General features: G+C 41.0%; 1 protein-coding gene and 1 long non-coding RNA gene across 5 annotated transcripts in view; one reads left to right on the top strand and one right to left on the bottom strand.

The window, feature by feature from the left end:
• The window catches only part of ATP2A2 (ATPase sarcoplasmic/endoplasmic reticulum Ca2+ transporting 2), a 49394-nt gene extending 36578 nt beyond the window's left edge, over nucleotides 1-12816 (bottom strand). Inside the window, exons 1-4 of one of the 2 annotated variants that reach the window (XR_012765457.1) lie at nucleotides 11905-12815; nucleotides 10815-10832; nucleotides 10637-10719; nucleotides 2470-2574 (exon numbers count right to left, since the gene is read on the bottom strand). Coding sequence is in view for 1 of the 2 variants with exons in the window: in XM_075435058.1 (XP_075291173.1) it covers nucleotides 2470-2574; nucleotides 10637-10719; nucleotides 10815-10832; nucleotides 11905-12022 (324 nt within the window). In the remaining variant the exon portion in view is untranslated. Of the gene's footprint in view, nucleotides 1-2469; nucleotides 2575-10636; nucleotides 10720-10814; nucleotides 10833-11904 lie in introns of both variants that reach the window. The other variant, XM_075435058.1, reaches the window with a different exon arrangement.
• A 230-nt stretch (nucleotides 12817-13046) lies between these two features.
• The window catches only part of LOC142362966 (uncharacterized), a 31463-nt gene continuing 19689 nt past the window's right edge, over nucleotides 13047-24820 (top strand). For all 3 annotated transcript variants that reach the window (XR_012765413.1, XR_012765415.1, XR_012765414.1), the window contains exons 1-4: nucleotides 13047-13280; nucleotides 19079-19234; nucleotides 21508-21745; nucleotides 22894-23074. This is a non-coding gene — a long non-coding RNA (uncharacterized LOC142362966). The remainder of the gene's footprint in view (nucleotides 13281-19078; nucleotides 19235-21507; nucleotides 21746-22893; nucleotides 23075-24820) is intronic.

The following is a 24820-nucleotide window of genomic DNA, read 5'->3' on the forward strand; positions in this document are numbered from 1 at the left end:
GTGAAATTAAAGCACACAGACTAGAAACTTCCCAAGAGTCTCTAACCGTTTACAAGCTTAGATGAATCCCCACACATGACAACCTTATTTCCACTAACATTGGCACAATAGCTTTCCTATTTCAAGCGCAGTTCTCTCAGCTAAACACTACCAGAGGTTGGTATCAACACAGTGATGCCACCTAGATAAAGGACAACATAAAAAAAGAACAGCTTATCTGTACTCTAGCTCTTGACGAAATAACTTATTTTCCAGCCTATAGACAAGTACAAACATAATATAGTCTGGTTTTTTTAAACAGATAATGGTAAGGGTGCACATAGTTTTTTAGAATGTCTTCCCTTCAAATATATACCAGAATTTCCAGATAATAAAAACTTTCCTCCTGCATGTATCGAAGCAGAAACCTAATCTTCACAAATTCAAAGGCTGAGGTAGTAGGTACTTCCACACAACAATGCAGCTGAAAGCCAGCATTACCAAAACTACCTTGAAGGACTAACGCTTACTTTGCACAGCTCAGTGCCAGGCAGTGCACAGACACCAGCATGGACCCATAAACCTCTAATTAATACTAACCTCATATTCCACCAGGTAAATTAATCCTGCTCCTCAGCACAGTAATGCTGATACTGCTTTTCTTCGGATTAACTAAGAGTTAACATTAGGCAAAACCTTAAAGGTATAAAAGAAAGTCCCACAAATGGAAGGGTAGTTAAACGGAACTTTTCCTTCACAAAGGAGAAGTAACCAAGAGCCAGCTTAGTGTGTTAAGCTCTATCTTTTTGTTCCCTGTTTGCCTGAAGCTATGGTAGTTAGACTATCTTGCCAACTACTGAACGACTAGCAGATGGCACTTCGGGAAAAGGGCACGTGAGAGGAAAGGTTGAGGAGGGCAGAATTAAGGCAATGACTCAGTTGCTCACGTCTACGTCTACTACCTGTAGAAACAGATACATTTATGGGTGGAGACTCTGTACTGTGACTTATTTTCCATGTCCATTAAAACAAGGGAATGAGTCATTTAATCTGTACAGCAATTCTGTTTCACAATTCAGTTCACTGTACGCAGGTATTATTTGCCTCATGTCTGAAAAAACAGGTCATTTCCTACAACAGGGTATACAACTACACAAGAAAATCCTCAAACTATACAGATAGCTCTAACTTACTTTTCATACTTACAGTTACTACATGCAGGATTCTAACTCAAAGTTTCAAGTTAAAGATTAATTCTTGCACAATTTGTTTATGAAGATTTGAATATAAAATTACACTTAAGGGGGCAATGCTATCATCCCTTGATTGACATTATCTCTTCCCTCCATACCAGCTCTAGCAGTTGCACGGCAAGCTGGGTATCGCTAAAAAATGATTTTTTAGAGGGTTAGTCTTCAGCCAGCTTACTTGGGCTACCACAAAGCAGAACACAGGAATATGCAGCAATGCCTCCAAATGCCACTTCTGGTGGCTTCCAGTGTAGGGGGTCCTCTCTAACATGTTTTAACCTGATAATAGGGCTCCTCCTCCTCCTCTTAATTTCTGTTATTTTGGAGGTTTAGTTGATGGTTTTTCTGTTTCATGTGCTGTTTTTGTTGGTTTTGTTTTTTTTTTTTTACAGCATGAAACCTAACTTGCTAAGATAGGAAATAATTATGTCACATGAACACCACTCCTTTAAAAAAAGACCATGAATATTTATTAACTGGAGCAAACAAGAACCACCTTACAAAGAACTTGAATTACCCTAAAAATCCTAGAGTACTTTTTATCTGCAGAAAAACAATTGTAATAAAACATGCCCTGTCTGAACTGATCAAATCAGTAAACCAAAGTTATATAAACAATTTTGTTTTGGCATCTCAAGAAGTGTTAAAATGTTATTGCCAGTATGATTTATAAAAAGCCATCTAATTAATCTCATAGCTGATAACGTGGTATTTAGATGTTTTCAGAGGAAACTTCTGCCTTTTGACAGACGTGCAGTCTTTAGATGTACACTTAATATGTACTATAGTAATTGAACAGGAAGAATTAATACTGTATTAAATGTACTAAAACATAGCATTTGTCTCAACAGGAAACAGACAAAAAACTCTGTTCCATCCTTTGTTCCTTAGTTGCGACAAAATCCCTTTTTTTGCAAGCTGATCCAACTGATTACTTCTTAGCTTTGCAACATTTGATTTATTTCCTGAATTCCGGCCCTCACTCTGGACTGCCCACTTCATGTGTTCACCAGTGTGTGGCCAAATACACTGATGGGCACTTTGCCTTTTTGGCAGCACTTCTGAAGCTTTCATTTTACCTTGAAGTCAACGCTTTCTGTCCAGAAGTTTTATGGTATCTAAAATTAGCAACACATATTACTTGCATTGTAGGAAGCACCTGACACTACACTGTACAGCCCTTCCTCCTAAACAAAAAAACCCAAAACAATTGTGATTTGATGTAAAAATATCTGCGTACCTGCCACACTCCCACAATTGCATTGGCTACTAATATAAGTAAGATTACAAAAGGCTCTACAAATGCTGTGATTGTTTCTTCACCTTCTTCAAACCAGGCCAGGACCTGCAAGTGAAACACAATGATTTCAATTTCAATGATTTACACAGACACCTTGCAAACTTATGACCCAGTAAGCTTCAGCTTGAGGTTCAACTGCTTAGACTTCAGCAATTTTTTAAACCCCTCACTCTCCTAAGGTGTAGTTTTGTAGTTCATGAATGAGTGGGCAATATGCAATGGAAAAAAGAGGAAAAGAATCTTTACTGAAGTAGTACAAAGATCATTTCCAAGGCTGCCCTTCTTTTAAAGGAATAAGCTCTTTATTTGGGAAGCATATTGCTACTTTTGCTTCACAAATGAAAGCAGAAGTTGTGACAACAGCTATGGCAGTGAAAAGTTTCAAAAAATTTTTCATCACTAAAACAAGATCCAGTAGTTTGACTACTTAGAACACTAAAACTTTGCCAGCATTTTAATTTTGACCCAGTTCATCATTCTTTACCAATACCTTAGACACACAAATGAAAACATCTTCAGAAGTTTTTGGTGAGTAGAAATAAAAAGGATCTACTTATTTAAATACAAGTTGTGTCTTACTGAAGCATCTAAGTGAACTGTGTATAGTTACATCTGAAATTGAATTCTAAGCCCAGCAGCTGATAAAACTCAAATTAAAACTCGATTTTTAAAAGTAAATCAACTTGAGGACTTGTGTAAAAGGCTCCACACAGATTTTATTTTAATCCATTTGCTTTAGAATTACACTCTAGTTTCGGCTTCTGCCATTCACTTGACTTGAATGGGTACATGTCAGGGCCTCTGCAGAGTTCTGTAGTCATTGAAAAGTCAAGCTAACATGACCAGAGAGGAAGAGCTTTTCCGTCAACATGTTGAGCAACAGGAAGCCTGGAAAGTGACAGTAAATAGGAACAAAGTGTTGAGATAATTAGGGCTGGTAGTCAGGCAACAGCACTCTGAATCACTAGAAGACTGCAGCGAGCAGACCGTTACTAAAGCAAGCGCCATAATTCCACCAACAGCTGCTCAGAGCTATTGCTCAATTGTGAAACACTCCAGGATGTTAAAAGGAAGGAGCAGCAGCATGAAAGCCTCAAGCAGAAAACAGACTGTCAAGGAAATTCAATGCAACAACAAATTTTATTACAAAAGGATAAATCTGTAAAGATTCCGGTTATGATTAATAAGATTCAAACATTTCAACCTGCAACATAACGTTTTGAGGGTCCGTGTAATCCTTCTGGAGAAGGGATTTAGTTAGGATCTCTTACGCTCTCTGCATCTCGCTATTTCTTCCCTCCTCCCACACCACTAATCTCCAACCCCCAGCAACAGCTTCTGCCATCTGACCTGCTAGAGCAGTCATGCAGTCCACATTTTAGTCTCCACTCCATGCATTACCCCTTGTATCACACACAGCTTTTGCCCTGCACCAGCACTGTTGCCTCCAGTGGAGCTACAGAAGTGGCCAATGGTACATTGCCAGTTTTCTCAGCATATACAAAGTCAGATGCTGCCATCAGAAAAGCTTCTTATAGTATCTGCTTCTGCCCTCCCTTTCTTTATTTGAATGCTGCAGAGCCCATTTTGCTTTCAACAAAGCAAGCACATACAATTATTTTGCCATGTTCTTAACAGTGCAGGCACCTACAAGGTTAACTGGAATAAAACATCTGCTTTACACAATATTAAACCACAGTCTTTTCTGATTGAAGACCACATGTGTTGTGCAGTAACAATGAGAAAGCCTGCAACTTTAAGAGGTAAGGAAAGCAGCTACAAGGACAGCAAGACCCAAGTATGTCAAGGAGAACCAACACTGAAGTTTTCAAGGGATCTTTCCTTCACTAAGTCATTATTTCAAAAAGAGCAGATGAACTCGGATTTGAGATCCTGACAGCACAGATTTGATGTCTCAGATCTGCACTGTTGTTTTTTTTGGCAAAGTTATCAATCTGTGACCAGACTAAAATGAAGTAGTCAGTCAATCCTGGAAGTCAGCAACACACATTTCTACCCCAAAACGTTCCCGCATGATTACTAAGAGTAGAACAGATCTAAGCTCTAGTTCTAGAATACTTCTGTAGACATAGACATCTAAATGACAGAATACACTGTGAATTCTTGGTTTTGCTATAGCAGACTACAACTGTATCAACACTCCATTTAGGACCCTTGTGATACACAACACATATTGCTGTAACAGATCAGGTTTATTATTTGATAGTAGCCTGAAGCAAAAACAAACACACAGCAAAAAACCACCCAGAAAATAGAACAAAGAATACAAGTATTTAACTAGGCATTTTTAGAAATAACAGATCATATGCTGAAGCCTGGTGGAAACTAGATGATTCTTGTCCAAGACATTGAGTCCTTGTCAAAAAGTTTCCACTAGCACACTGTTAAGACCCTGGAGAGGTTTACAATGAGAGATCTTTTATTTGACTGCTACTCAAAAGGGCCTGACCATATTTCAGCCCTATAATCACTTTAAGACTCACATGTAGAACAGCTTAATTTCCAGGTCATTGATCTCTAATGCACTGTTCAGGCAGTATGGTCAATAAGCGAAGTTACCATGTATTTAAGAAGCTTAAAAGAGCAGGGGGGAACAAAAAAAGATAATTGCTCAAGAGAAATGCAAGTCCGAAAACATAAGGGAAACTAATAGCAAGACATAAAAGTCCCATATCAACAGCTAACGTCAGCAGCTTAAAGGACAACTTTAATTCAGCATGTTTGCTTTAGGGCTGCTAGAGCTATGGCTTTGCAGAAGCCTGTTTTAATCAAAGCCTAATGGTGGACCTGCAGGACACTAAGCCAAAAAATACATAGTGACAGGCAAACAGCATTTAGTTTTCACGGTTATTTGTAGAAAGAGGGCAGAGGTACCAGGCAGAAGTCAGCCAGCAATGAAGTAACTACTGACGAGAACAGCAAGACAGAAGTGTCCTTACAGCTTTTTGCTTTTCTACAAGTTAAGTATCTCTACTGTAAGCTAAGTTACAGAGACAAATTGCCTCAGGTGACTATTCATCTAAGTAACCAAACCAGAATTAAAGAATGGAAGTTTCAAGACAGAATTCTGTTGCCCAGCAGGCTGTACCCACTTACCACTAACAGAAGAAAAGCAAATAGTTTGTTGTCAGCAACCTAATCAGGTTTTTTTGTTTGTTTTTCATTTTGACAATGGAAACTTAGAAGCAAGCTGGAAGAGTAAGATTTCATCCTAACAAAAGAAGCCCTGGACTAATTAAAGCAGGTCACTATGGACTGCTTTTAAGAGAGCTTTCTTCTCACAGGATACTGTGAATTACAATTTAATATATTTTGGACAGAGTACTTAGACCTTTAAAAACCCTCCTTTAGTGACTTCTCTCTTCAATATAAAACAGCTTAAAATTAAGCAGATGCAAAACAGTTTAGTGGTCCTGATACTTGTTCCACATCAGTTAAACTGAACACCAGGAAACACGAAAGAAAAACCTCCCAATATTAGTTCCATTATTCAGTAGAGATTTTTTTTTATTTGCTACCCCCAAGGAGAGACGGTGGAAAAAAATTGGATCTTGATCACACACCTAAGTACAAACTGAAGAATTCTACTGGGTTAGCAGATTGTAAGCACCCATCAAATATGCTAGTCCGTGTTTCTGAAAAAAAAAAGCCCCACATTCCTCAGTTTTTCCTCCTTATTGCTACACTAAACAATGAGTGTGCTACATATCTTTTAATTTCTACAAAGTAAAATGGAATAACAATTACTTCTCACAGTTTTATCACCCCTACCCATCAGCTGGTATCTCAGGTGCTATTGAGTAATCCGAGTTTAGCTAAAAGCATGCTAGTGTAATGTTCTACAGCAATCCTTATCTTGTACCGCATACTCACTGCTACTGACCTTAACAGGTAGCTTTTGGGGTGATTTCAGGGCAAAGCCTGCAGCATTTTTATCGGCACATTTTACTTCCTCCAAAAGTAGCTTTGCTCACCTTTTAACACAGATTAGGCTGTACTCACACTAATTTATAGGCAATAATAATCTCTGGACTAAATCACAACATATTGTTTTAATCCAAACATGGATATCCCGTAGTAGAAAACATTCCCAGAACATTCACTTCTAAGTCAGTTTAGGAATCACAGGAATAATTGGAGGGAGGGGGGGAAAAAAAACAAAAAGAAAAAAAAGGAATGCTCTCAGGATGCCGTAACTATCTTTTTAAATTTTTGGTAGAGTTTATAGTCCACGCTGCATCTTGTAGAAAAAAATATCACTGTAAGCATGATGTAAAGATAAGATTGGATGGTTATGCATACATCACAGTTTAAAGCACACATACTTCACCAAAGAATTAATCTGCATCAGATGTGCAATTGACATCTTGCAACTTGTCAAAGTCATTTATACAGCAAAGGAACCTGTTCTTGTATGTAAATACTGTAGATCTGAGCACATGCTACATAGGTAACAAGAATAAAAGCCGTAGTTCATGGAAAATTAAACATCCTCTCACTTGCACCTGAAGAGTCAGGCTACAAAGGCCCTTGAACTGCTGAGATACCTCTACAGGTTTATTTCTGCGTAGGCTTCACAGATTCGATACAATGTCAAGACAAGGTCCAAGCCTGTATGTAGATCCATTTACCCACCATCAGAAGTTATTTATATTGTTTCTTTTCAAAAGCCATACTTATGGCCAATAAAAATACTAGGAAACAACAGTGTAAGAATTTAAGCTGTTACTAACCAGGCACATCTGTAACACCAGTTCCAACTTGGAATGTAGGACAGAGTATCTACAGCCAACAAACAGACAGCATATGACCCCTACAATCAGCTAGGGTGACACAGATTCAGCTGTTAGTCTGATTTATTTTACTGACACATACCTGACAGGAGGTGTGGGAGCAGAGGACACAAAAGGCACTCTGAACACAGAAGTTTATATCGCATGTAAGTGGGGATGTTTCTGCACAAAAATCTAATGCAGATCTCAATGTTCAGGATGGCTGTTTCTGTGCAGTCAGTCATAACAGTAAGAATATAATATGATTTATGATTACAATTACCAGAAAAGCTTCCATGACAAAACAATAACCTATATACCTCAAGATCCCCTCTCCCAAACCTGAATCTTCAGGGTGGGTTTTTTTTTGTTTGTTTTGTTTTTTTTTAAATTGACCATGTACAGCTGGTAAAGAACATTCACTGCCCTAATAGCACTTATGCCTTTCCTGAAAGCACACACGAATCTGCTGCCACTAGCACAAAGTACATGCTCCGTTTGTTCATCACAAAAAACAAAATCAAATTAGAATCAGTTTTTGGTGACACTAAAAAAGATACCACCCTTAAAAAAATTAAGTCAGTGCTATATATTCATGCCCAACTCCAACACTCAGCCCTTCCACTATCAGCTCAAAGACTTGAGGGCTTTTGGGGTCATTTGTCCTCAAGACCTTGGTAAACCACCTTTTCCCATCCCTTGTCATTCAAAGGAAACTACTTATTTGAGCATCTTGATGAAAATTCCCTCTGGGACATACAGCAGGCCTAGAAGTCTTCAGCCAGAAGTTCTTTCAAACAGGAGCCATTATCCAACCTTACTTCTCTTGGTATGCTATAGTGTCCTACTTTCTACCCAAGTGTAACAGTTTACAGTCTGTCAAATAATAAATCATAGTAAAAAGCAGTCACTGAAGTGAGAATCAGCACTTCACTAAGCTCCACAGTACGTTTCTGCGGGATCTGACACTGTCCCCAAGAAAGCCAGAAGTCTTGACTCAAAGAGCAGCTCTCAACAGTATTACTCAATATCCAAAACCAACGCAAATTTAACTGACTCCATTTTAAGTCTAATTATCCATTTCAAGATCAGTAAGGTACTGGGAGTTTCGCATGTCTTGCAACAGTATGAATGGCAAAACTGAATTTCTAAGGCTTGTAAAAGATAGCAGAATAAACACACTGAAGTTAAGCTCTAGCCTTAAATTGTTCTATAGCAAGAATGACTTCACACAATTTATAATCTCAGCATTATGTACGATTTCAGTTTTAATGTAACATTTTCAAGTGTTCCCATGGAACAACTACTGTCCACAAGCCTAACACAGCTACACACTCTACTCAAACATTTTCAGGAACACCAGAAATTAAGTGATGTTAATTACATTCAATTTTTGGAGCAATACAGTCTTTATACCAACATACTCAACAGTTCTTTACAGCTACTACAAAACTCTCTAACATGCTTTCATCAAGAAAAAGTGTTAAGAAAAACAGACAACAGATAATCACCACCTGAGCAGGGAAAAAGCCAGAAACAAACACGAAAGGGAAGTGCTTTTAAATACCAGAATTTTAATCTATGTAGATTTTTCTTTTACATTTCATTAAAAAGAGAAAATCTTTACTATTAACATAAAGTTTGGTGGGTAGCCATAGCTCCTAAATAGGAGACAGAAATGGCAGAGCAGTAGCCCAAGGTCATATACCTTGCCAGTTGCACAGAAGCAGAGAACTCTGATCTATCCCACACTCCGTTAGACTACAGCCTCCACTCAATTAGATAGGAAAATTAAGCATACTGAAAAAAGAAACCGAATACAGTTACTAACCAAGTTTTCAAAGCGTGCTTGGCAGTGTGTGTTATAATGGTCTCTGTCAGTCTGGTATCATACTTACTTGGATAAAGCTTAAAGTTTGATGAATTTGATTTTTCCCTTACTTGGTTACAGTAAAAACAAGTAATGTACCTTGGCATGAAAGGCTAACAAACTTCTGTACTGTCATTTCTCTCATGAGATGAGAGAAACACTCCTGACTTTTTAGGAACAAGAAAACACATCCCTTTCTTACCCTCTGTAAGAGGAAAATAGAAAAGTGGGGAAAAAAAGCTTTTGAATGACTTTTTTATTCAGTTTTCTGTAGCCAGCCTGATTTCCTCCCCAGGAAACAGAACAGTAAAGCACATCTATCTCCATGGTCAAGCTCAATGCCGCAAATCACTGCTCAGCTGGTAACGATACATGCATACCAAAACCCAAAGCACTCTGAAAGGTGTCAGCCTGGGTGTAGCAAAAGCCTCTCTTGGTGACGGATCAGCCACACTGCCTATACTGCAGCAGCCACAACAGGGCAACCCTTCCTCAAACATAACAGCTTCAGAGGACATTCTCCTCTGCCCATCCTCATTAGCTTGCCCTTAGCTAACGAGTCACCACAATTTCCACTCCCCTCAAGAGCTGCAGCTTAATTATAACTCTAGAGCAAAGTCTACTATAAACTTCTACCTAAACAATTTAATATTCTGCACACTTGTTTCTGTTGTCCAGCTCCCCAAGACATACAGCCTTCATCTTCCTTCTGTACTTAGCCTTTGCTCCATTTTCCAGTTTTTCAGCAAACACATACTCTTTACACATTACATAAAGACTGCCTAAATGTGCTTTTTTTAAAAAGTTAAAAGTGTTCTTGTTCTTTTAATCCTGTATGCAAAGCAAGATGTCCATTTAATGACTAGACTATCCAAAGGTCAGTTACCAAATTTGGTCAGCAATGGTGCCATCACTGCTGTCATCATTCTTGTCACTGTCAAAAGCAACAACTGTCACCTTGCTATTATCAGGAAGGGAAGGCAACTGGAATATTCGCCATGTAAATTCTATTTACAGTCTACATTGCATCCAAAAATGTCTTCCAATGGTTATACATTGAGCTTGATAACGATTAACTCAAAGGCAAGAAGAATGTCCAGTTAAACGCTTACTCAAGGTTAGTTTTCAATGCCAACAAAAGCATTGGGAAATCCCACCTCAAATAAGCAAACTGGGCTGAATGAGAAGCACTTTTTGAAATTCCTGTCTAGTGTAGTTACATACTTATGACTCATGCAACAAAAGATTCCCTGAAATTTTGTCTTCCAGCATACAAAAACCTCTTCACAAGGCTTCACTAATTTAACAGATAACAATTTACTTTGCATCTAATACTTCTACATTTTGAGAAAGAGAGTAACTTCAGTATGTACAGTTCCTATACATCGGAACATATGCCATTCTGCAATACAGAAGCCAAGGAAATAAAAAAAATCATACTTACAAAAGATATGCAAGCTGCCAGCAACAAAATTCTAACTAGTAAGTCTTCAAATTGTTCAATCACAAGCTCGAGTAAGGTTTTTCCTGCAATTTGTAACAAAGCTATTTAGTCATGCACATTAAAAAAATTATGAATTATCAACAAGATAATTAAGAGAAGATTTCATGAACACGCTTACCTTCTTCAGCCGGTAACTCTGTCAGTGGATGATTTTTCCAGGAAGCATGTCAAAGAAAAGAAATCATTGAAGAAACACATTAGACCATTACAATGCATCCATCAGATAATGTTCGTGAATTGTACACACAACTGGGTAGGATTTGACAGACATACTGAAAGCCCCAGTAAGTTCGCTCTTTTCATTAGAGCGTCTGGAAAGGCTCGATAGTTCTGCATTTTAAGACATGTACAGGTTAGCCAGAATGTGCTAAGGGTTATAATTCAGCCAAGTCATCACTCCAGCCAGCTGTGGGACTTCGGCTGTAACTGCACACAAAGGGTCAAAGGCTCAAAATGCTTTTCAAATGCTTTCTGACAAAGGTTTTCCTCCCCATTCACTTAAAAAACCCCAAACCACCAAACTCAGTTCAAAATATTCCAAATTCTTTCCTCCATTTTAAGGACATTTTCTTATTTCTGCTCTCCCTTTATCTCCCCGCAACTAGATGTAGTAATTCAAGAGGCACAAAAGCACTGTTGAAGCTAAAAAAAGCTCCACCGTATAATCTTCTCGTTTTTACACAACAGCATGGGAGTGGAGAAAGGACTAGGCAGGCCAAGCAATAAGGATTAAAAAAAAAAAAGAAACACCTTATCGGCTGAATTCTGTGCCCCGATTCGAGAGAAGAATGTAAAATAAGGGACAGAAAGGCACTGAAAAGCAGGGAAAAATGAAGGTCAAGACGGACAAAATAAAAAAAAACAAAACCCACAGCGCTTCATTTTCAGAATGGAAGATTTCCCACCGTTAAGGTGAGAGGAAAGGGAGGTGACACCCTCCTTCCCACAGCAGCCCTGCGAGCCCGGGGTATGAAAGAAACCCACGAGGTGGAGTTCAAGTCAGCCATCTTCTCTCCCTCGCTCCTATTCCGGGTCCTGTTAAGAGATGCCGGCTTCGCAAATACACACACGTTAGGCCTTGAAAAACAGGGCCCCGAGAAGGATGAGCGAAAAAGGGGTGGAAAAGGGAGCGGGGTGGGGGGGGAGGAAGGCGACGAGCGGCAGCGACAGCATCCCCGCGGCGGAGCTCGGCGGGCCCCTTCACCTACCGTTGGAGCCCCATTTCTCCTTCAGCTTCTTGACTTGCTCCAGGCTGAGCCCGGTGCTTTCGTTGACGCCGAAATAAGCCAAAACTTCCTCCACAGTCTTTGTGTGCGCGTTCTCCATGGCTGGGGCAGGGAGCAGCAAATGGTGCCTCGCCTTTTCTTCTTCTTCCTCCTCCTCCTCAGCGGCGGCGAGCCCCCTCCTCAGCCCACCGCCCCCGTGCTATCACCATAGACCCCCTCTCGCGACAGAGAGCGGCCCCCGAGCCCACCTCAGAGCCTCACTCAGGCCCGGGGTGGGGAGGAGGAAAAAAAAAAAAATAAAAAATTAAAAATTAAAAAAAAAAAGGAAACCCACTGGAAAAAAAAAAAAAAAAAGAGAAAGGAAAGGAAAAAAGCCCCCGCCCCCCTCCCACCCCACACGCCCTCCGAGGGAGCCGAGCCGCCTCTTCGGCGGCGATGAGCGGGGCTTCACGCGGCCCCGGGCCGGCGGCTGAGGAGAGAGGCGCGGGCCCCCGGAGCCGCTGTCGCCTCAGGGCGTGCGAGGGCGGGGGGCTCGGCGGGTGCCTGTGCGGGGATGGGCCGCGTCCAGGTGGCCGAGCAGCCTCGCCGGTCGCCTCAGCGAGCTCCGAGCTGCCCTCGCGGAGGGCGATAACGGCTCCGGAGGCGGGGCGGGGGGAGAAGGAATAAAAAAAGGCGCAGTCGCCCCGCTGCCCGCCTCGCCGGGAAAGGTTGGAATCGCCCCCCCCCCCGCCTCTAGCAGCCCGATCCTCCCCTCGCCGGCCCAGGCCGCTGTCGCCGTCACAGCTTAGGCTGTCGCCGCTGGCTCCCGCTCGCTCCAGTCGCGCACCGGCGGCGGCCGCTCTAATGTAACTTACGGGAGCTGGGCCGCCCGGGCCCCTCTCGCCGCCGCGGCATGTGGACGCCGCTGATTGGCGGGGCGCGCCGCGCGGGGCGGGGGGAAGGCGCGGCCCCGCCCGCGGCGCTGAGGCGGTGGCGGCGGGGCCTGGCGCGGCCCTGCGCAGCGCGGGTGCCCGCCCGCCCTCGGCGGGGAGGAGGCGGAGGCGGGTGATGCAGGCCCGATGCGGCGGCGGGAGCACTTCCGCTCCGCCGTGGGAGAGGCCCGCGGGTCGGGGTGGTCGCGTTCCCGCCCCCTGCCCCGGCGTGAACCGCCGCGGCTGCGCTCCGTCCCGGCCTCAACCCGCGCCTGATGGCTGAGGGGAGCTGCCCGCCGGCCGGAGCGCGCGCGCTGTCGGGATAGGCGCCTCAGCGGCAGAGGGCTGGCGCGGAGTTGCCCCGGCGCGTGTCGTGACAGGAGTGTCAGCATGGCTGTGGGGGCTGCCTCTGCCTTTGTCGTGACAGGAGCCTTATCCGGCCAAAGGGTGAGTGTGGGGCTGTCCCCGCTTCTGTCGTGACAGCAGCCTCATCCGGCCAAAGGGTGAATGTGGGACTGCCCCCACCTCTGTAGTGACAGGAGCCTCATCCAGCCAAAGGGTGAGTGTGGGGCTGCCCCCACCTCTGTCGTGACAGGAGCCTCATCTGGCCAAAGGGTGATAGTGGGGCTGCCCTTGCCTCTGTCGGGACAGCAGTGCACCAGGGGTGAGATAATCCCAGCACTGAAGGGGTTGGTTGCCTAGAGGTCCTGCCCCTGCCCTCACAAGGCCCGCGGGACACAGAGCCAACGTCTTTTGCACAACTTTCCCTCATTCCCGTTGCAGCCATCGCCCGCTGCCCCGCGACAGCGACGCGCACCCTCGGCCCTGCCTTGCACAGCGGTAACGTCAGGAGGTAGAAACCGTGCGGTGCGATTGCGGCAGCGTGCGCGGTGTGAGATGCCAGCTTTCCTCGGCACGGTGTCTCCATAACTGACACAGAGTCACAAACCAAATGGAACGCGGAAAACTTGATTTAGCTGTCCCACCCAATAATTCACAGCAACTTCCATGAACACAGGACAGCTGAGAGAGAGAGCAGCGCCAACTGACATTAATGACACCTGCAATACACGCACAAGGCACAGCAAGCTATTCGGTGCACAATATAAACACTTTCCCTTAAAAGCACTCGGTGCCAGGCAATGTTCTTCCATATATGCATGTGCAAATATAAAAGCTGATCTCTACATGCGTGCTGGCTTACATAAATGCAGATCCTACATACAATCTGCATATCCATCGCTGTTAGAAACCACCCACGGTACCACACTATGAGAAATTGTGTGTCTGATCTGGAAGGAGAATATCTCAGTCTTACCTCTGTATTAGCGAAAGGAGTAAGGAGACGGGACAGCCAATATAAAATAACAATGTTCTAGGGTAAGTGTGGCCCTATATCATGTCTAGCAAAAGTACAGCTGCCCTAAAAGTGACAACTCTAGCTAGCCAATGTCCAGATAAGGATAACTTGACAGCATGTCTACACTTGACAGGGCAGTTCAGAGCAAAAATTCACAAGTTAGATCTGATGATCTAGTTCGGGTGTGACAATTACTTATCCCATGCCTTGCCCATATTAATTTTATCTTACTTATCAGCAGGATTAATCGGCATGGCCAAATGTTGCTTGAATACAGTTACGTTGCTTCGTGTACCGCTACCTCACACTGCACATACATAGGCATACCCTAACTGTTCCAGAGGAAAGAATGTCAACATGACAGTTTTATATAGTTTATATCGTTTACTGTAAGTTTCTTACCTAGTTTTAGTACTCTTCTTGATATTGTGTGAATACATGATCCCATCATCCCCAAAACATAACCGAAGTCGCAAGGTGCACATGCATCTCAAATTAATACTCTTACAAAACAACATCTCTCTGAAAATATGCACTCAGTGCCGACAAATCCACCGATCGGTGCCTGTCACAGGCGCACCGAACCCACACCGAAGTTTTCGGTATCCTCTGACACACACCTATGTACGTACGCACCTTTGTCTTCAGACATCTCTGCATGATAGACTCAATGTCAGTCCCCACATTATGTGCGTATGCAACATTAAGAAATACATAATTTCCATGATCATTGTATATGGAATAACGCCAGCTACTTGAATTCATGTATTTCACCAACCAGCAACACAGTGCATCTATGTGAGTAGCTTACTTGCTTCCACTACGTTAATGCAGCCTGCACTATAATGTAAGCTTTTTGTGAAAATACATTTACCACAGCAATATTTTTACACATAAGCATATTTTACTAGCCTTTGTATAGAAGAGCACTTGTAAAGGACTTGAAAGTCCTGCATTTCATGTTCTCACTATTTTTTAGTATTATTTTTAAATGTTCTAAAAGAGCAATAAAATTAAGCATCAGTAGGAATTTTCAAAACAAACCAGTATTAGAAAGAAACCTGGTTCATATTTCATATGATTTCTCCCTGTGATATACTTTGTATGTCATTGCTGCTTTCCTTTTTGTGCCTTTTTCTGAAGAGTCTTATGAAAAATTATTTTAAGCATACCAGAACCATGGCATGTGCAATTAGAGCTTGGCAGAGTACATAATAAAGTAGATATGGTGTCCTTTCAGTCTAACTTGTTAAGGGGCGGAAATGCTGCTAGGAAAGCGAACTGAGTTTGCATTCTAGCAAATCCTGGGGAGCTCTTGGCATTCTCTGGGATTCACTAGTTCAGCTACGGTTTGACAACTCCAATTCCATTGTTTCTCTCTCATCCATTACAAATAGAGGACTTGATTCTTCCCTTTTTCCCGTCTTTTGAACATAGACCCTATGGAAAATCTAGAAAGAACCCGAAAGCATAGTCTTCCGCCTGTTTATTTCTGTCCTGTGTTCTGTTATGGCTCAGTGAATTTTAAGAGAAGAATGACTGAATTAAGGACTGTTCTACAGGTCTTTCTCTTCCAGAGCAGAATAAACTCTGCATTTCCTTAGTGATTGCTTCCCTGTCTTTCTGCAGATGTGCAAAACTGATGCTACCTGGCCAGTGAGGATTTCTTTGCAGGTGATACCCTCCAAATCATTAAAGATCTTCTGACAGCTGCACATTTGAAAAACATTTGCAGAGGCAATGCTTGGTCTAGACAGCATAGTGCAGAGTGAACTGCAAATACCCATGTAGATAGTGCAGCAGAAGCAGTACCTGCTAATTTTGGCATCACTTGATGTCATACAAATTTAGAATTGTGAATTGAAATCAGTGTTATTTCCCATTGCTATGCAAGGATTCATAAAGTTTCCTATGAAATTTGTCTTATCTCTTAAAGAAGATGGATATTTTGACCCAGATCGGAATGATGCCACCTCAGCTCTGCTTTAAGCAATGCGAGCCCACGAAAGCTTCCAGGTGATTAATACTTCCAGCTGGTGCAGATAGATTTACATTCTCCATCTTTAAGGAAGAAGGAAACCAATTTGTGTTGCTGCTGTGAAGTGAAGTTGCAGTTTGTTTTTAGAGCGGAACCCCTTAGAGCAGTACCTTGGGAAGAAACACAAAAAAATGGGCCAGCTTTGGCCTTGATGAAATGCCATTCACATAATGGAAGTATACCATTCATACATTTGGTCTATTATCTTTTTTCGCTGTAATATTTTAGAAGCAGCAGCCAGCACATCAGGCAGCAGCATTAAAATGGTTCCTGTAATGCTTACTAATTGAAGTAAATGGGAATTTGGCCCGAGAGAGGACTGCAGGATGCTTTCCTTCAAATTGCAATAACAAGAAGTCACCCCTACTGCTGCAAAGCAGATTCGCAGTAGAGTTGCTGGTCATAAGGTCAATTGTCTCTTGCTGCACACAGAAACATATGTTTTGTAGCTCAATTTTCAAAGAAGATTAATAGTTTTTACCAGAGCTAAACGCAGCACAGAAGGGCACTACACAGCATGCCAGTTTGTTGAGCCAATACACCTGAATGCTGACCTGCAGTAGCCTTCCTATTTCAGACCTGGATCTCTTTCAGTGGACACAGACAAAGTTAGACTATTCTGCTTAACTGTGCCAAATTATGCCATGATTTTTGCAGACTGGCTAATTGCCTACGGGGCTTAGGTTGAGACCACCAAACTGATTGCTCTTATTACCCCAGCTGATTTCAAATACAAGTCTTCATTGTTTCTTCCTCCTACGGTACTATTTTATTCCTCTTAAATTATGGTTGTTAAAATGTTTCAGCCACTTGAAATCTACGAAGACATATTAAAATACTGCAAAAGTGCTGTATCAAAGTGGAAAGGTTTTAAAACTGCAGTTCTGTCATAGGATAATGCAGTTTAAATATAGTAACTGTTTTTTTCCAATCAACTTGCTCTTTGATTTCATGGTATTATGTCAAGGATTTTTTTTCCCCTCTCCCCCTCTAAGAGGCTTATAGCTTAAACAGTGAAATGCAAAAAATACTGAGATGAAACAGTTACACAAGCCCATTACTAAAATCAGTGATAAAGTATGAGTTTTAATTTTGATAATTAGGATAATCTGAATTTGTTCTGAATAATTTTTATTAGGTAGAATGTGACTTAAACCGAGACCGAGAGACTGTGAATACAAAGGATAGTGTTGCTGCTGGGAGATTTCTAGAACTGGATCACTGTTCCTGCACAAAGCAGCTGCTTGCTGCCTTGGTAGTGTAAAAGAAACAGTGAGACAGATTCTGATCTTAGTGACAGTAACTATAAGAGATCACAGTTTGGCTTGGTGGATTTCTTCTTTTAGTTCTGTGTCCTATTGATAGTCACTTTGTTTGTCACCGATGACTCCATTGGAGTATCTGCCACGATAATCTCCATTTCCCTGTTTGGAAAAATCTTTCTGTCTATCCTAATGGTGAAGTTAATAGAAGATCTAGAAGTATGGGAGAGAGCAACATTACATCGCAACCGAGATCCATCACGCATATCCGAAAAGATAATTTATCTTTATTTGATGGCCAACTCATTTCTCTTAAAGGGAAATCAGCGTGACTGCTGTCTTAAAAATGCTCAACTTTAGAAATAAAGCACTGGTTGGCACCCACGAGATTTGAATTCTTATCTCATCCTGACCTGAATTTTCCATCTAATTAAGGTCTAATTCTGATTAATTTGGCAGCTAGCTGCCATATTTGTCCTGCATAAATATCCCTCATGTGCTTCTGGATCTCAGTTTTGCTCTCTGTAGAACGGGCTAGGAATACTACCAAGCTTGTAAGGGGGCTGTGTGGCCAGGCACAATATTTATAAAGTGGCAGAGTTTGTTGTTTGTAAGGTGTTATAAAATTGCCCTACATTTTCATCTGTAACAAGTTGATGGCTAATTGGGATGTCATAGCTATGATCATACTAGCACTTACCTGTAGGACTTAATAGTGCAATGAAAGTTGAATTACTTTGCTACGGGAGACGGGCAACCACTTCCTGAGAAAAAAAGTTGCTTCAGTTTTGAAGCTATCAGCCTGTGGTCTCTGGCATTCAGGAGCACAGTACCAGTCCAAGTTGGACACAAACACACGACACAGCCTCGTTTCTTACAGTCTGAAAGCTTCAGTTAATTATTTTGCATGGTTTCTTTTTGTGATTCTTGAGTATGTTAGAAACAGAAATACTAACATGGCATTTAGAGTTTACCCTGCACACTCTTCAGCTTGTAATGCACACCGTTTTATATTAGTCAGGTTCAGGTGAGCTAGCCTGGTACTTAGTGGGCTAGTGACAAGTCCTAGAAACTACCAGCGACAAGGCAGGGCAATAATTACTGTAGATTAATAAAACCATTGTGTCCATCTCTAGGGACACTATAAATTAAAATTCTTTTCCTGCTTCATAGATGTTCATGGGGACAGACCCAAAGTCTTGTACACTGAAAGCAAAAGAGTGTGGATTGTAGTCATCCACAGTGCTTTGCATGATCCTGTCTGTGATAGGATGGATGAAGGAAAGTATGCCCAAGAAAAGCACGCAAACAGCTGCGCTTTTCATATGTTTGTATTGGTCTGTATATACTGATGTTTATGTTCCATCTGAGAGCAGCATTGACGACCAGAAGGTAGCTCAGTGATGCCAGTTTTTATCTTTTCACCTGCTATTTGCTCAAGCTTTGTCCAGTAAGACTCCGGTTAAAGTCAACCATCTGAATTACTTGTTTTTAAAACATTTTTTTTTTATTTTTTTCATCTCTTGAATCTATCAGAGGCTATAATCAAGGTGGTATAAACAATATATTTTTTCCTTTTTTTCAGTGTTGTAGCGCTGTGCCAGGAACAGTTCTACCGTGCAACGGGTGTCTGTCATTTTATATATTTACTGAATCACAAGGAAAAGTCACAGTCTCTCTGACTTTTCAGGATTGAAAGGAAGACGTCCAGATGCACTCCATGTAGATGAGTAGCAACAACGTAAGATTGAAAAGCTTTTCTTAGTCATGGAGATTACTTAATTTTCAGCCATTGTTTGGGACTAATGGCACATGACTACCACTTTTATTAGACTTGTGACATTTTGTGATACGATGCAAGCTGAAGTTACTTTCTGTGTTTCTTGTGGTGGATTTCCTCCAAACTCAGAGATAGTTATCAGTAACATATTAAAGTAACACACTGCCGTAATCAGTCGTTTTGTTGGTTGTGTGGTATATTGAATAGAATTTCTAAAATTCTATTTAATATAAAATTATTTTATGTTGAATTTTTTTCTCTCTCATGAAAGAAGACAATGTGAGGGATTGAAACCAAATGCTCTGTTAAATTCTTCCAGTCTGAACCATTAGAAATCTGTGTAACCCACAATCCACATGGCTTTTATTTTTTAAAAGGCAATATTTCTGTGGTAAGGTTAGTGGGTGCAATTATGCTGTGTCTGTCACCTTCCCCTACCTTCTTAAGGTCTTCACACCTGCTTTCTAACATGGGTTGTTCAGGAGGAAAAGCGCAACTCCTGGACTGCCTCCATTCTCCATTAATGTGACTCTAGTCAAATCTGAACACATTTTCCTTTGGTGGCATAAATGTCCTATTGATCTTCCATGTTTCCACTTCCTCATCTCATTTCTACCATTCAATACAATTTATATAGGTATTTCACAAAAATGATAGATTTTCGAAGGGGCTTTAACCTCCCAAATTACCCGTGATACGTTTTGGTCACTCGCAGAAAAAAATGCTTACGATTAATCTGTCAGGGCTCAAGGCTTTCAGTATAAGAGATCTGTTTTTCTCGGTTGTTTATGCATAGATTTCTTATATGTCAGTGGTGTTGCATGTGAACTCCAATTATCCTGACCTACAATACTTGTTCTATTTCAAGGTTCTGGGTTTCTAAAAGATTGTTTGACTCCTGGGTGTTTTGGTTTTTTTCTCCCATTCTGTTAGAAAACCTCTCCTGAGTCATATTTTAAAAATACTGTTAAGCTCTTAAAGCTGCTTCTGCTCCTATGTCACAAAGCATTATTTAAAAGATACTAATTTTTACCACCTACAATTGCTCAGATGGAGAACTTCAAGAATTATTTTCTACTCCCATGTCAAAAATATGCTGGCAGCATTCTTGTTCCTAGAAGTGCGCTACAACAATCTTTCTGCCATGTGCAGGTTGGGCTTTTTATGAGAACAATGCTACTGAGCTTTTAATTTAATATTAATAACATTAACAAACATTATTATTATTATTGATAGTAATGTTGATACTGTGGTTCCTATTACTTGATTAATAATTTGCATTTGCAACTTGTTCTAATCAAGGATCTCAAGCATTTCATAAACCTTAATGAAAATTATATTATACAGTATCCCTGAGAGAACAGTGAGTATTATCATCCCTGTTATACAAAAATGGGAGCTGAGGTTCAAAGTCATAGTCACACAGTCTATGGCAGAACTAGAAATAGAAATAGTCTCCTGGCTCCCTGTCCTGTTTCTTCTCCAGTCACCCTAAATAGTTTCTAGTGTAGTTTTGTAAGACAGCTATCACATGATTTTCAAAAATCTTGTCCTTTTTGTAAAGGAAAACTAAAAAAAAAATATTAAGAAGTGATAAAAAAGGAGACTACCTAGTTTTTGAATGAGGTTGCTGAAGTGATTCTAGCTGTTTCATGGGCAATGCCATCCAAGTTTCATGAGTTAATCCTGACCCTAAGTACACCTAAAATAGATATCTTTGCCTCCAGCTAATCAACAGGCTTACCAAGATTGCCTAAATAATTTATGTATAACCAACTAGTGGAAACTAGATCTTCTGTGATTTCCCTAGATACATATTCTGCATGTATCATGTATATCCTTGTCTATTTCTGATATTCATTTGAAATTCAGTTGGGACATTTCAGAACACTTTTGTACTCCAGCTGTATAGCTCTAAGAAAAAGCCAGCTGGAGAAATAATACAGTATCTTGGAACTGGGCAAAATAATGCGTTAAATCCAAGTGCATAGTAGAAGAAGATTCTGAATTTTCTGTTAATGAACTGTGGATTAGAGTTTAAAAAACCCTACAGGTCTAACACTGACCCATGTGGATAAGCATTTTGTCTCTCTGTGCCCTATTTGCCCAACAAAAATAATGACTTTTAGCAACAACATTCAAAGACAATATTGTGATATGCAGACAAACAGATAAATATGAGGTTTGAGAGGATGATAAAATGGAAAAATGAAATAATCTAATTTTCTTTACAGTACAGAAAATGTGAAAAATATACTGTACCAAGTTGTGCTTTTTGGACACATTTGTGTAATGTTGCCTTCAATGGAGTTGTGAAATGAAGCTTGGATTAAAACTCGCTCCACTCTGGAGAAAACAGATTTTCTTTTCCAGTGTCTGCAAACGGAAGGCAAAAGCATTAGCAGATATTGTCCTACCTTGTTCTGACTGCAAATTCAAGAATCTGTTTCACATCTGTAGCTGAAATGGAAGGTACAGTACAAACTGTCTATCTGGAGTTCATAACTTTTATCCAGAATTCATAAATGGAAAAATATATTCTGTCTCTTTTGAATAGCAGCTGCTAACAGACAATTCTTGCTCATGTCTGCTCCACTGTGCCAGGAAAGCTTTGGACTGTTTACTGTACTTGTTGAGACTAGTTGCAAAATTAGGGCCAGTTTGTAGCTTCAGTCAGCCATGCAGGAGGTGGAGGAGGAGCACCGGGTACTCCAGGAATAATTTAGGTGTGGCAGCCAGAAATTTTGCAGCACTCGCTGGAAGAATACAGCAAGCATTGTTGCTGCAGCACTTTGGCTCAGCTCTACTGGTTGCTGCTGCCTTCAGCTGGGGATGTTAAGGCAGCGCTGAACTAGAACAATGCTTCTGTAGCTCTTTGTACCTGTGCAAAAGGAGTGTGAAGCACTATCATTCCAAATCATATAATTTTACATGCACCTCTGCCTCCCCATGCTATTTTTATCAATCCAATAATGCCCATCTATTCTCACAGTTAGCAACGTCACCATGTTCCTCGTATTTCTGTCTTCACATATTCCATCTCTGCATGTTGAAATTCCTTCAGGCCTAAGCCTCGGGGCAGTATGTTGAATTCACGTACCACTGCCAAATGAGAACTTGATTACCTGGCACATACAAGAGTTTTCACATTTCAAATGTCACAGAAAAGACCATGAAGAAAGGCGAATGACGATCTCATTAAGAATGGTAAAGACATGAATTGTTTCTGACTTGTATTCATGTAGCACCTGTTTACGACAACTGTGGGAAGGGATAAGCAGATTTGCTAATTTGTATTTGCTGTGCAGAACTCTATGCTGCTCTGCAAAGCTGGAAGATCTCCACTGCTTAGACTGACCTTTAAAGGCAAGTACCACTTTTTTCCACACTCACCGAGCCATGGTAATCAGGCAGGTATTCCCTCAAAGCTGGTGGATGCTCATTGTCCGTAAGAAAACTTGGAGCATTCATCCTTGTATGTTGAGACAAGTTTAGGGTAGTTCTACATTGTGACACCTGTTAAGGCCTCCAAATATTAAAACTGGGCATTTCGTAGGCATTTTGTGCTGAATATGATGTGCTGGAGCCGTTAACAACTTCTGTTTCTTCTTTCTGTACAGACATCTTGGCTGATGGGAAACAGAAAGACCTGAATCTTTCCATGTGGCTAGGGATGTATGCAACTCACCTCCACTGTTGCTAAGTGCTATGTCCAACTTTCTGATAAATCCCTTATCTCCTATACATTTACAATTTTTGCTCGAAAATCTGTGGTTGCCACCTGAAACCGGGACTTTTCAGGTAATCCTTTTGTTTGATCCTGGCTGGCACATATGAGATTGTAGTTTGTTATGGTTTCTGTACATTTTAATTCCTCCTGAATCATCCAGAAAAGCGGCCTGAAGTGCATGGTAAACCGAAGCAGTACCAGTAGTTTACTTTTTTGATGTTTTGGCTCAAAGAAGAATCAATTCAATTATTCTGATTAGGAAAGAGGCTCAGTTAAATTCATTCTCACTTCAGTTTGGTGAGAGGACATTCTTCCTTTCCTAAGTATGATGAAATAAAAAGCAGACATTGAAGGTTTTTTTTTATGACGGGAATATAAAAATCTCAGGCTATAAATTCACCTTGGCAGTAAAAGTATGTATCAGATTTTTTGATGGGTTGGCTTTGTGCCAGTCAGCAGTCTTTACGCTAGATCACGTGTTGTCTGCATGAACCTTTTTTACTTTGTGCTGCTATAATCTTAATGCCTCTGTCCTCTCACAAGCTGAATAAATGTCATATAGTACATTCTGTCCCATTTGTCACAAGTGCCATTGTGTGTCTACCCTGGATCCATATCGGATTAGCATTGATGAGAGATCCCGGGTACTTTATACAAAGAGAGTATCAAGGAGGATGTATAGAAAATACAGATATGAAAACAAAGCTCAAGTGCTCACTTTTGGAAGTAGCTGCAATTAAAACAGTCTGCTGAAACGTATTTTGGAAGGACATTCTCGTATTTCAGAGATGTTTGGGAGATGTTTGACATTTTTATTAGTAATTGCTTATTCTTTGAGGTGTAAACCAGCTGTTGTGGCTTTTGCATGACTAACTATCTCAGATAAAACTTGTAAGATAATTTCAGAAACCTCTAGAAAAAGCTGTACTATACATAGAAATGCCACAATTTCAGATCCTCCCAGACCAAAAAGTAAATGATACCTAATTGTCAAGATAGGAATCTCCCTTTTCTGAAGGCATAAAGTTTCCACTTTTAGCTCTGGACTTTCATGGCCTTCCACCTGCCACTGGGCCAGAATGATGACCAGTTGTTGGCTTGCAAGGCAGTGTCATTTCATAAAGAAATTCCACTTGAAATGGAGAAAGTGAACATTTTTGTGAGGTATATATTCAGTTACTTACGTGACAGCTGTTTGAAGAAAGAAGCCAAGCACTTACAAGAATAATTTTAAATAGGCAGAAATTCTCAACAAACCATTCAGCTTTCTTTTAACTGGATTCATGCAGAAAGAGCAAATAATTAATTGAGGCCAAAATACGTGTCATACTGAATTTGCATTAGGTGGAAGGCTTGGAAATAATTAAGAGCAAAACTGTTAATACTCCATTTAAATAGCTGCTGCCTATCTGTCCGGTATGAAAGCCCAATCTGTTGTATTCAATCAGCTTTCAGCTGCTACTTGCCAGCAGCCTAATGCCCCAGTCTTGTCTCTGTGCTGTGCTTGTGCATTCCACTACCTGCTAAGTTAAACCCTTCTGTCCTGGTTCTGCATGGAGATTTCTAGTGCTATTCAAACTATCCACGCTGGTTCAGAATATAGCCCCCAAACCTGTACACTGCGTGGAGTGTCCACACAAACAGGCCTGGTTTCAGTGGAGCAGCACATGGGTGAAAAGGGGAGTCAGCAGCTGTGTAGCTCAGCTCACAGGATTAGGGCTGCATTCATTCATACCATTCTTTTTTGTATTTATGCAGTTTTGACAAGCTGTTGACCTTCAATATTTCCACCTTAGGCCCTCTTTTTTTAAGTGATA

This window comes from Opisthocomus hoazin, chromosome 13 (genome assembly GCF_030867145.1).
Source record: "Opisthocomus hoazin isolate bOpiHoa1 chromosome 13, bOpiHoa1.hap1, whole genome shotgun sequence".
Taxonomy (NCBI): domain Eukaryota; kingdom Metazoa; phylum Chordata; class Aves; order Opisthocomiformes; family Opisthocomidae; genus Opisthocomus; species Opisthocomus hoazin.